This window comes from Stegodyphus dumicola, chromosome X1, assembly GCF_044657685.1.
Source record: "Stegodyphus dumicola isolate Sdum_Otavi_A_Nest chromosome X1, ASM4465768v1".
NCBI lineage: Eukaryota > Metazoa > Arthropoda > Arachnida > Araneae > Eresidae > Stegodyphus > Stegodyphus dumicola.
Window position 1 is genome coordinate 52,186,735 of NC_140780.1, and position 14,059 is coordinate 52,200,793.

Below are 14,059 nucleotides of genomic sequence, written 5' to 3' on the forward strand. Positions count from 1 at the left end.
CATTAAAGCATCTGTTCTCTGGCAGGTACTTCTGACATATTTTGCATTAATTACATCAGTCTACAAACTAACTTATATAATTGCACAAAATGTAGAAATTTAAATTGTCAGATACCTATAGATATGACTTACTCTTAGCTACTGCTAAAACAGTGTACTTTATAAACTAATTATGAGGAAACAGGTGAATGCTTCTTGTCCAATGGGATAGACTTCGTCATGGAGGACTTTGCAAGGGTTGACTCGTGCCTGTTATACGCAAGATAAATTAGATAATTTACGAAACTCTTATTCATCCATGTCTTTCTGGCACCAGCAACCATATTCAGAACGAATTGTCAGTGTTTTCCGACGTCATTCAATAGACCATTCACGGACTCAAAGCAAAATATTAATATAAAGAACTATAAACATCTGATAAATAAGTAAAGATTAATAGAATTTACATTTTCACTGAATTTATATCAATGTTGTTTTTAATATGTTATTTGAAAAGCATTCGTTTTAAATTTAACTTAATTATTTTTTAAAAAAATGTTCTTTATAACATATTTAAAGCTTAAATGTGAAAACTCAATTGTGTGTACTCTAATGTAGTGAGATTTTTAAGTACAGAAGCCTCATAACGAGCCAAATATGGCAACCCCAGGGAAAAAACAAAATAACTCTTCATCACTCATAAAATGACAGTGACTGAATTTGAGATGAACATACGATAAAAAGAGAAATAACGATAGCAAAAAGGAACTCTGCCGCCGGCCAGGCAAGTCTTCTTTTGCATTCCTCTTCTTCTGAGGTCTATAGGGTCATAAGGATCTTGTTTGCCTATAAAGAGGAGAGAGAGAAGAACTTTCACTATTACAAAAGATCTGCTCTAACCAGTAACATCTAAAACCTCTGCTTCGCAAAACGTTTCATTATGGTAAGTTTGGTTTATTAGCTTTCGTTCACATGGAATTGAACACAAATCTAGGTTGCATTTTATCTTGATTCATTTATTATAAATAAATTTAATCTTAAAGCTGCACTATTATTTTCATTCCATGTTACATAGTGAAATTAACATGAAATTTATTAAAACCTCCACAGTATATATTTATTGCTTAGGAGTGTAAGAAAGTACTGAAATATGATTACCAATCATTTATTGCATTACTTAAGGAAAAGTATTGATGCTATGTAAATGTGTTTGTGGAGGGGGAAAATCTTTATAAAACAAGCTTCTTAAAATCTAAATTTTGTGCTAAGATATTTTCAGTCAGATATATTGCAGTTTATAAGTTGTCAGATGTTCTGATCTATAACATAATGAATCGAAAGAAAGCTCTTATTTCTAAATTATGTCCGTTAGAACTAGGACGTTAAAATATTAAAATATTCGTTATTAAGCTTTTATAATAAACGCTTACAATCTGTTGAGCAGTAAGACTGCTGGATATTGGTAATTCGACTCGGATTCAAATGTCGGTGAACGGGCTGTCTGCAGGGAGGATTTCGTGATTTTCTTCATTTGTAACGCGAAATCGAGCCAATTTCCTCTAAAATGTCTTCCGTTAGGCAGCTAACCTTCGTGTGCTTTTCCATAATCGAAATAATCCTAATCCTCTTATAATATACGATGGCTATTCAAAATTTCCTCACTATTCCCTTGTTTATATTATAATTTTTTTACTAATTTTGTTTTTCAAAATTTTTACTCACCAATTAAATTTATTTGGTTTTGCGGTTAATTAATTTGTTTCCCTTTCAGCAGTTTGAAGTTTCATGATCTAAAGAAATAAATTCCCAAATATGTTACTTTTAAAATGTTAATTAATTAATCGTCTTAGTCCAAAAATAAAGAGTCTATAGGGTTACCTCTGGTTTGAGTTTAAATGTTTGTTTGTTATAAGAATTATAAAAGCGAGCAACAGTAATAATTTAAAATACGAACTACTTATAAGGATATCTGAAATAGAAAGAGTTACATAGCTTTTGAGAAAACGGAGCTATATGTGCATATTTTTCCGAACAGTAACTGTACATTATCATCGTCATATCGAGTGATGTGAGTTGTATGTTTACACATTTATGTAAGTATTGAATTGCAAATTCCTATGCTGGCGTTCAGAGTGATTATATGCAAATGCTTCTAAAATGAGAGATTTAAAAGTAAGTGCTTGACTTTGTAAGTGTTGTATAAAGCTTGAATAATTTATTGGCTTATGTTTGATAATCTCTCAACAAATTTTAAAGAACAGTCATTATGGAACTATTCTCTCAATAAACGTAAGATATTTTAGCGCATTACCGGTAATCGAATAACTTTGATGATCACAGCAGTCTTTGATCATGTCGTTTATCATAATCTTTGAATTTAATTCATTTATGCCGAACTAATCTTAGTATATGATTATAATGTGTAATGGGAGACTGAACCAGTTTGCTTTAAAAAGTCTTCTACGAAGGCAACTATCCTTTTGCGCAGTAGCACTCATGAGCTTTGTCATATTCAAATAACTTAGCCTAACTTAATATTCGGATTCTAATTCATGCTGTTCTCACACTGTACAGGCTTTCTTACTATTATCATTCTTATGTCCTGCATTAAAAACTCTTATTTTATTTTAGAAATTGAAGAATACTCGTATCATGAATAACGGCGATGCCGTGATAATGAAAATACACGAGCAAACGCTCTGTCTTTAGATTATTAGAATTCTAATGTCTAGTGTATTTTAAACTGTAGTGTACTTAATGAAAAGTACACTACAGTTAACAGTAGTGTAGTGTACTTAGTAAACAGTGAAAACACATATCTATAATACAAATCCAATGTTCATAGCGATGGCTTCAATCAAATAATGGTCATTTTTTGAAAATGAAAGATGAAGTATCAAAATGCAAAACTCAATGAAGCTAGTGAAGTACACAAAACTGCACACATGATTATTCAGATACATTTAAAATATTCTGCCGATGAAGATCCATTTTATGGTAGAGATCAAAGCACACTATTTAATAAAATCTTTGATTTAGTAGGAAGATTTTAATCTGAATCTTATATTTTATTTGTTGAAGCACGTGAGAGGCCAAATAGCTTTAGCTTAGGAACAGCAATAGTTTGTCTCGGCCTCGGATGACGAAACTGTTGGGTGTATTTCCCAAATGTAGCGGAAGTAGGAGCCCTTTTTTCTTATTTCCACGAAAGCGCCTTACGTCTTAAGCAAATAGCCTTTGCACGCTTTATCATATTAATTAATCTATTAATTTCTTCTTGTATACAACTGACTCAATACTTCAATTGTTTCAATTATGACGTTATTTGACTTTGCTTGAGTCTGCTATAGATTAAATTACTGTAATGTCAGAATAATTAATTTCCTAGACAACGTCAAAAATTTATATGGGAGGGAAGTCGGATCATACATGTACATTCTCTGATAAATTGTTGAGCACTGGTATTTCATTTCCCGTTCGGCTGCCAGAGAAGAGATTAGTTGCATAGTTTTTTTTTTGGGGGGGGGAGAAGAGGTCAGTTTTTTCATATGTAACATAAACACAAGCCAGTTTCATTTAGAGAGTTCACCATTAAGGTTTTCTTTCACCCATCTTGATACAGTAGGTTTTTTCTAGTATGTGGAGTTAAGCACTCAGAACTTTTAAAAATTTGCATGAGAACACCAAACACGATGCATTCTTTGCTCTTTTTTTTATTTATTAGAGAAATTCGCGTTTGTTCTGTTTATGGGAAAGCTTTTGCGGTAAAGCAGGGCTATCTTTCTAAGAAGAAGGTTGCTTTCATGGAGGACACTGCCTTACATTTGCGAGAAACCCACAACCACCCAAAAAATGTGAGAGCTAAAATCTACTTCCGGATTTTATAAACCTTATGTTTTTCCATTACTTGATTGAAAATTCTTCTGATAAGGCATACCAAATTTAATATCTCAAGTAGACCAATCTTCGAACACAGTCGTCGAGAATTCTTCCCATTATGCTTCATAAAGTTCGTAAGATGTCCACATACTATATAAGAACTCAGTGAGCTAGAATTCCTCATTTAAAATTATAGATATTAAACTTCCATCAATAATGCTTTTTAAAATATTTAAATATTTTAACGAGTTATTACGACTCCTAAGATGCTTCACAATGTCCACAATTTCTATCCTTATTTCTTTAGCTTCCCATACTTCTAAAAAATGTACATTTAACATAGTTGGCAAATGGAAACAATTTCTGTAATTTGTGAAGCGGAATTGATTTGAAATCTTTACTTGATTTGTTCTGTGCTGTAATGTTTTTTGACTAATTGTATTTAACTTGCAGTCTTTTTCTTGGTTTGTACTGTGCTGTAAAGTTTCTCGAATAGTTGTACTTCGGGGATGCGAGTTGTAATGTTTAACTTATACTTGAAATCTACTTGGTTAACTATTGGTTGTAAACTATTATTTAAAGTGAATTTTCACTTCAAAAACCTTCACGAAAAAGAAACTGAAAACAAAGTATAACTAAACACATTTTTGGTAATCATAACCCATTTTTATTGAAACTAAAATCACCTACTTATAGTATTTCTAACTACTTTAAGTACGCTTGACTTCGTAGAAACCTAATTGAACTATGTAGCGACTTATCGCTGAGTCCAAGGCGTGTAAAGTGCCCAAAGAATGGTTAAACTCACCCTTTATTATCTCAAACTAAAACTACAGTTGGCCTCTTTCTCGGGTTTAGAGAAAAGCCTCCACTTGGGCTTCAAATCAAAATAAGAAACTAATCTTATGCTAAACTAAACTTAGTCGAAGCAGGCACTCGAAGCAGGCAATTCGGCCGAGCGTAGTTAGCTTTAAACAACGAAGCAGCCTGACTGCAAACACGCGGCACAAAGGACTCTTAAGCTCTTCTCTTGAAGACACTTTAACACTTTTGTAACGTACTTGGTCCACAGCAGGAGATTTCCTTTCCTGCTCTTACTAGTTCCTTAATGAGTCCCAAACGGGCCTGGCGGAGGTGAAAAACATCAGCGACGTTTTCTGCAGGAGAGGCAGAAACAGATGGAGCAAAGAGTGTGAAGCACCTTGCTTCTTTTAGAGAAGATACCTGGCTGCCTGTGTGTTGAAGTACTGAATGTTCTCTTGAAGCAAGCAAAACTTCCTTTATATACTTTTTCTACCTCATTTACATGTAAAGCGATACTAAAAAGTTATTCTCGCAGGGAGTTGTAAGTGGGAAACAAGAATTTTAAAGAAATGGTTTCAAAATTAAGAATAACTGTTAGAAAATTAAAATAATCTTTACATGCTATTTGTGACAGACACATATTAAGTATACATAACCCCAACCAGTATTTACCCGTAAAATCTTTTAATTACTATTTCACACGGAATGTTCTCTAATCTAATTCTTACCTTCACCAGCCACTAAAAAGTATCACTTATAGATAATTAAAGTAACACATTAAACTTTAATCCAGAGAATGGCAGCTCAAAGGGACCGCAAACTGAAAGACAGGCAGAATCAATCAGTCAGTTGTTATATCTGACGCTCGTTTGCTTCTTCTTGCCTGCTAAGCCGCATTTTATGGAAAACAAAATCTCTTAGAAGCTGAAGATTGAATTAGTTGAAATTTCAACAATATTAAAATAATTTCGGGTAAGCCCGCAAGATGAGAGAGCTTTTCAGGCAAACAACCAATTCGTAAATAATTTTTTTGAGCATTTTCAGTATTTTTAATATCGCGCAACAACCCGCAGCAATCAATAAGTATCGCGTAAACCACAATATTCAATTTGGAAATAATTTTTTTGTTGCTAGTATAGCATTTTCAGGGTTTTTAATCACAGATGATTAAAATCGCGCGGAGATGAGAACGGTCGAAATGCTTCCCACGAATTTTTGGAATCCTCTGTTTTGGAGTACCTCTGTCGATACTCAACTCCTCACCATTTGTGAGGAGATGATGCTACAAATAGACAGACGCTAAACAGATTTTAATAGTATAGAGAGCTTCGTAGTTTACCGAAGACAATACCATGTTTGGATTTAAAAAAAAATCTTAAGTTTTTTTCTCTACAGGCAGATAGAGAAATTTCCTTAATCGCCGAGCGTTCAGGTGCGTGTTTATGACCTAGATTGTTAAAACTGTGGTACTAATGTAAACATTGTAACTCTGAGAGACTAAGCAAGACTATTTAACTAAGCAAGAAAATTGTTATTTGTGGCGATGATAAAAGAGCTTTAGGAAGTTTATTACATTGCAATAGTATGAAGATTAATGTTGTTATAGTAAATTATAATTATATTTTATATTATTTCTGTTAGCTTTGCAAATATATCTGTAATAAGTATTAAGTTATATTATTTCTGTTAGCTTTGCAAATATAGCTTTGCAAATATATCTGTAAGTATCTCAATGAACATAAAGACTTTACTTATTCTATAACGCTTGTTAGTAATTAATTAATTAATTAATTTCCTTTTAAAAAGGAAGCTATGAGACACAATGTTTTAGGAAGCCCCGATTATGAAAATTAAAGGAATTAAATATACATTTCATTTATTGAAGCAGGTATGAAGCAAAATTTCTTCAAAAACTTCTAAGTACCTAGAAATAATTAAAAGAATATCTTAGACAACATTGAAAAATTATATTTAGTTGGAAATAAACTTGATTATGCAGTTAAACGGAGTATGTTTTTAAGCATTCTTCACAGCTATTTACAACTTTTTAATATTTAAATTCGTGGGCTTATATGATATAAAAGCAACTCACTTAAAAAATCCTCCGCGAAGGCATATTCCTCATTTGAAAGTAATCTGTAACGCTTTTCTGAAATTAAATACCTTTACAGCGTCATAAATGATGTATAACTAACTGACACTTCGAATAGCTTACGATACTACATGCCAAATGTTTGTACTTAATGTTAAATTTTACAACAGTGAAACACATTTTACATTCATTATGAATTATTATGGTACAATGAAACATTATTTTATATTCATTTTCTTGAAATCGTGATTACTCAATGTCTAATAGATACGTTGTATGAATTTTAATTTTTCATATACAAAATCGAAAAATTAAAACCGTAATTTCTTGAAAATGCTAGGAGCATTCAAGCTTTGAAGGAGGTAAGCATCTTCTCAGAATGGAATAAAAAACGTAAAATGAATATATTAAGATTACCATATAAGTAGCGCATAACAGTTAAAATAGGTTTAATTTGATGCAAATGGTTAGATTAGGTTACTTGAATACGGCAAAGCACAAAACAACTGTCTGCCTAAGGGGAGGGATTGTTTCGTGGAGGACTTTATTAAGGAAACTGGTAAACTGAAATTAAAATACGAAAACCAGCCAGGAAGCCATCAGTTTCTCCTGCGATCGAAACCAGGTCAATTTCACAACATTCAAGGGTTTTAAATACCCATCCAGTGGTGAGACATTTGTTAGAGAATAAAAAAAATCGCTACGCATTATAACTTCTGTCTTCCGACACTTTTTTATTGGAACACATATAAATTCTCCTTACACCACAAATTAATATACATCACAGGCTTACAAAAGTAAGTTATTTAAGTATTTTATTCATAACTAAAGCAAACAAAAGCAGATAACACCAGACTAGACTACACAAAATAGTTATCAAAAGGAATTATAAAATAACCGAACTTATTTGCTTATAATAAAGGTCAACTTCTTAGATACAGTAGTTTGTTTATTGTTTAATAAGAAACAAGTTATTCATGCATTTGGTATTGAAATTTGACTAAAAATGTTAATAAGTTATTTTAAAAAAATTTAAATTGTTGAAAACATGGGTTTGGAAATGAAAATGATATTGCTCATTTTCTTATAAAAATTCTTGAGATGTTCTGTTACGTATACTGGCAATAGGCACATATATTTTAAAAAGTAAATTAAGTTCCCTGACCAAGTCATACCTAACATTTTTAAATCACTCTGAAGGCATAATCTAGGGCCATGTTGAGAGTAGGACAGGAGAAAGTGAAATGTTCCACATGTTGAGGTACTTTTTTCAAATAGTCATACAAGATACTTGATCTTAGACTGAAATGAAACAGGTAGTTTTCAAACTTACCGTGCTCAGGTAAAAAATGAGACAAGGGAGTTAGAGGCTAGTTGTAACACTATTTGAAAACAATATTTATATTTTTAACTGCATTTACGATTTCTTGTTTATAAATGCTTTTTTTATAGCATAACTATTTATTCATCTCATGGAGGAAAAGAAATTCATGCAATTTTGTTGATTTTATCTCCAGAAACGCACTATCCATCTGTTACAATTTGCCTCTGACCTGAGGCAAATAGTAACTACTAAAACAACAATATTTGAAAATACTTTTTCATTACCTTTCTTTCATTAATTTAATCAAAATACTCGTCTTCATTCTTTTTCTCTTTTTTTTCTTTAACTTTTCTCTTTCCCTTATTCTTTTCTTAATCTTTTTCTTTTTGTTTTCATTTCTTATTATCTCTTCATATTCTTTAACCAGTGCTGCTTTTTTGGTTGTGTCAATTAGCATGTCAGATTTTTTCTGTCTCGGTCTTTGTTAGACTGCTTCCGAGGTGAAGCCTTAGGGTGAAGTTAGATCTTTGAAAGTAAAAAATAGATTTTTCTATTTTGGGAAGGAAAACTGGGTAGAATAAAGTAATCTGCATGTTAATATTTAAAGCACATAGTTTAACTACATGAATCAAAATCTCGAGGCTAGTTGTAACCCTAGATTTTGCATCAACTTTCCCAACGTATGGCTTCTGATTTATAAAAAAATATTGCGATTACTAAAAGACTTTAAAAAGCATTTTAAAACTTGATATGTATACCAAATAAATAGGTAAAACAATTTTATGAAAAGATCAATTAACATACCTTAAACCAAAATTTACGATTTTTTTCCTATTAACTAACTAAGACTGAGAACGCGAACACAATCTCTCCCTACGCGTTTCGGTGGGGCACTGACTGTGCTTACGTTGCAAGGCCTGTCATAAGTATCCTATTTATCAAAAATTCTAATAAAAATTTTTAAAAGCCACTGCATAACATACGTATACTTTACCCCGTTATAATTATCCCTTAGCTCTCCTGCTTTGAAACATGTAAAGAATAAAGACTCTTAATATAGTTTAAGTTTATTCTTCATTCCACTTAGCTTAAAGTTTGTTATAATAAAAGGACTTCCAGTAGCACTTTGGAATGCTAATATTATTGTCGATGGTTAAATTTAGAGTCATTAATTAATTGTCAACTATTTCATTTCCATAAATCGCGTGATAACAGCGTACATAAACAAAGTGAATATAAATTATTATATCTATAAGTGACTGACAGCTAAGAGGGTTCCGATTACCAGTTTGTCTCGACTCGCAATACTGTTCAAAAGGTGAGAAGAAGAATGAGAGTAGTAAAAAAATAAGGATGTAGTCCCTCAATTATCTTTGATACACTTGACAAGATAAATAAAGAGAAATTCTGCTTGAGAAACTGTGCATTCACTTCAAATACGCTGCTTAAAATGACAAACTTCAGACTGGTTTTTAAAAAGAAAAAATATCAACCGACCAACCTTATTCATTTTGCTGCCTTCTGTAAAGCAAACAATGTGCAATCAATTTTCAGCAATAACTTCATAATCACAGAAATCTGTAGCTCAGAAGTAGTGGGGGACGAATATCGCAAAAGGGTAAACTTCCATTTATGCAGTCTTCCATAGTTATCACTTGACACTACCATCGAAAATGATATTCTTACATACAATATCTAAATCAATAGGCGGAAGTCCTGTAAGAACAATTTTGAAATAAAATTATGTTTTCCGGTAAGCAAATCTAAAAAGTCCATAATGAGGTAACTGATCATCAGAGGGTTAACATGTGTAGCCCAAGACGTGTTTGAATTTATTGAAGCGGAAATAACTTATTCAGCAGGACAATAATTTATTTTTTCGATGAAGGTGAGAGAAAAGTCTCGATAATACATATTTCCGTACGTCTAAAGTCTAATTATGTGCAGAATTATTTCCCCTTTTTTTACCAAATATTTCTTTCATTTTCAGACTATTTTTTTACCTGATTTTTTTTATCTTACATAAATTTATTAGATTATTCTCTTGTATAAATTATTTCGAAAATTAGTTTCCTTTATTACCTAAATATGTAGAGTCATTAGGCTTTTTGATGCTGGAGAAGTGAAAAATGAGCAATGCCCTCGCTGGGATTCCAACATGGACCTCTCAAATACGCGCCGAGTGTGCTACCGTTACACCACGAAGGCATGCAGAAGGGAGGGAGAAAGTACCTTATATATTTCGCATTTTAAATGGCACTTAAAAATTAGGGAACCCAGTCGCAAAATCCTAGTAATCATCACCTTTTAGTTCGGGAGCCGCTGTAGAGTCATTAGGTTATTTTTGAAGCAAGAGAGATGAAAACTGGCTGGAATCTAAACCTGGACCTCTTAAAAATGCACCTAGTATGCTACCGTTGCACTACGAAGACATGCAGAAAGGAGGGAGAAAATACCTTATAAGTAACTCAGGAAGTATGAGATAACCGAACTGATTTGATTGCTAATGAAAATCAACTACTTATATATATGTATCAGTTTGTAATACTATATAAAATATTAATTACCTAAGTTTATGAACTACTGTGTACTCATTTCACCATTAAGCATATATTCCCAAGATATTTTAAGCTTTTGAACTTGCTAAATAAGTTCAGAAATTCAAGAATGTAAATAAACTTAGAATTACGAAAGTATTGCTTTGGCATAGTGTTGAGGAGGAGGATTTAATAGAGTTTATAGTACGTTTTTTCGCTGTCTGTTGCCTACCACTCCATTGTAACATTTGAAGACACAGCCCTGCTAATTTGTATTATCTCTATATAAATCAGCCATTGGTAAACTTCGAAATAATCATTTCTCTTTTCTTCGCTAATGTACTCCAAATAACTTTCTGAAAACTTTCCAATGAAAATTTCTAATCCTATAGATTCCCATTAAAATCGTTTGGTTATAAAAATATACTTAGATAAATCTAAGTGCTAAAGGTAATACATATTTCCATATTTGGAAGTTTCCTTATAATGTTTGTTTGCAATGCTAATATGTATGTTTATCAATACCTTTTATTTTCTTTGTTAGCTATCGCATTATTACAGTTATTCAAGTAATTAGCCTGCTTGTTAGATATTTTTTACTTGTTCTTGTGATATGTAATTCTATTTATTTATTTTTATTTTTCTCTTGGCTACATATAGTAATATTAAACTGCGTATTAATTTGCGTTATTTACTTATTATTTCTTCGAGTTCATTTCTACTAAGTAGGTTTCCACCTTAAATAGATATTTTGGAAAAATTTTATTGCGTATGTGCACAAAAGCTAGTAATTAGAAATATAATAATTTATTATTAGGAATATGAAAACACAGAGTTCAAGTAAAAGCAGACAGATAAATGAAAAATAGTAAATGCTATAAAAGGAAGTCAATTAAAATTTTGAAATTAACAAAGATTCAATCTAAGATTGACATTAGTTCTAACTAAATGCTATATCATTTAGAGGATTGATCTAATACTGTTCTTTCTGCATCATTTCTTAGTGTACGTCTTAATGTTGGCGCTTAAAGCAAAATGCTTATTTAACAAGATAAATTTTCTAAAAATTGCATTAAAAAATCAGACCTAACCTGAAGAGATTTCTTAATTAGATATTTGACGAATAAATGTCAAATGAGTCATATAGAATACAAGCAAAAAATAATTTTTTTTTTAAAAAAGTACATTTTGGCTACGTACGAAAATTTTTAATGTAGCTATTTAAATCACTCTACTGAAACAAATATCAGCATGAAAGAAAAGTATTCAAATGATGTAAAGAAGCAATGCAAAATTCCATTTCATTTCCTATTCTTGTATCTTTACCATGTTATTATGTGCTATAAAAGACTTATAGCTTGTCTCATTTTTGAGACTTTTGTCGCATGTTTGATAGATTATTTTGTCGTACGTTGTCGCTAACGTACCGACATTTATATGTGGCAAATAGAAAATTTTCTCAATGGCAAAACATTTATATACTTAGAAATCAGACAGTTATTAAATAAATAAGGAATTTGTGTTATTATAATTAATAAATTATTAAATATTAATTAACAAAAAAGGAATTTGTGATTTGTAAGCAATATTTTTTTTCTAATAAAGAATATTATTATTAAATTAAAATGGAAATTTCGCTTCAGCAAATCATCAAATAGAAGTACAGAAAAATTTCCCTTTAATAATTAGTCCTTTTTTAAATTTTGGCTTATTATAGGGCGGCCATAAACAAATGTATTCTTTCATCCTCTCATAGTTATGAGAAGTAAGCAACTGCATAGAAAGACCTCTGATTGTGTTTCAATCAGAACAAACCTTTTAATCAGAAGAAACCTGATTAAAAGTCTTATTTTTATGAATTCTCTTCTTAAGATATTTTTTCATACTTTTCATAGTTTTGCATTATTAATTTATTATATTTTATTTTTAGATGCGAAAAACAGTATTTATTTTCGTCGTCGTGCTTGCGCTTGGTCATTGCTCAACCATACCTGAACAGCCAGAACCAGAGTTACCTGCCTCACCTGCAGATGAGCGTTCATCAACGGGTTCACCAGAGATATCAACCAAGACACCACCACACACCCACGAAGAACATCCGAAAGATGACCCTGACCATTCTGACCATGAAGGCCATGAAGATGAGCCAAAATCTATTAAAGAAGTGAAAGATGAAGGTGATCATGAGCATCCAGGGCACGATCATTCTCCTGAAACTGGTCATGACCATAGTTTGGATCATCCCGATGAGTCCTCTGTAAGTGAATCGCAGGACGATTCCAAACAACAGGAGCAGTCATCTTCTGAAAATCCATCTGAAGGTGGTGATCCTAAGACCAGTGGTGATGCTGACAAAAGTCGCTTCAAAAGAGGATTATGGAGGCGGAGATTGGATTAAAGCATTTTTTAAACAAAAAAGCTTGAGCCTACAATTAATTTAATGTAACATAATGCTTCGTAAAAAAACTCACTAATTATGATGAAAATTGGTGTTATTATTGCACAAAAGTTTTGTACTTACTACTGAAAAATTAATTACTACAATAGTGAGATTATTAAATTTCAAAGAAATTTATCAAAAAGGTTAATTAATCGCTTTGTTAGCATAATATGCGCATACCATTGAAATAAAAAATCTGGCTATATAATGACTCTGAATGTCAATGAAATAACATGTAATAAGATTTTTAGCAGGTGAAATGGTTAGGATAACCGCTTTTGTTGCAGTAGATTCACTTATCGTGAGAATAGTGTAGTTGCAAGAAAGTGCTCCTGTCAGTAGATATCTGTATAAGTTAGATCATTCCTCTTAGATTTTCCTTCATTTGCTACATGCCTTTTACAAGAGCATTTGTACGTACGTAGATAGGTGGAATTTATTTAGATATGGTTCACGATTTTTTGCATTGAATAAAAAGATATTTTTTAAAATCCTGTGGTCTTTTGTTTCAGCAGGGTAAACATTCACTTAAATTTCATTAAATCTGTAATATAAAGGACAATATGAAAATTTTAATGACTTTTTCTCAACTTAATCATTCTATTTTTTCCACGATTTCACAGAATAATTTTACATGTGACTTTCCAACATTGCTAATATAAATAAACATAACAAGAACACATTTTTAATGCACATCGTTTATAAATATATAGTAATTGGTTTTTATCTATAATAGTAAACTGTTATAGATAAAAACCAATTACTATATACTGCTGTTTCCTGCAGCGTCATCATTCTAAACACCATATTCAATTTAAAATTGGGAAAAGAAGTAATCAAATATTGGGAAAACTTTCTGCTTCTTAAGAAGAGGGACCTACATCAGATGAGCTTCGAAGTCAATAGAGTTTCATTCAAAATCTACCTTACTCTACGATTGCTTTTTCGCATAGTCTTATATTTTACGTTTAGATTAGTTCCAATTAGATCACGTTGAGCATTAC

General features: G+C 31.6%; 1 protein-coding gene across 1 annotated transcript; it reads left to right on the plus strand.

The window, feature by feature from the left end:
• The first annotated feature begins 763 nt into the window (after positions 1 to 763).
• LOC118193870 (uncharacterized) lies at positions 764 to 13,546 on the plus strand. The gene is made up of 2 exons (XM_035365033.2): positions 764 to 922; positions 12,546 to 13,546. The coding sequence occupies exons 1-2, from the start codon at positions 920 to 922 to the stop codon at positions 13,011 to 13,013; spliced, it is 471 nt and encodes a 156-aa protein (XP_035220924.1). The 5' UTR covers positions 764 to 919; the 3' UTR covers positions 13,014 to 13,546.
• The last annotated feature ends 513 nt before the right edge of the window (positions 13,547 to 14,059 follow it).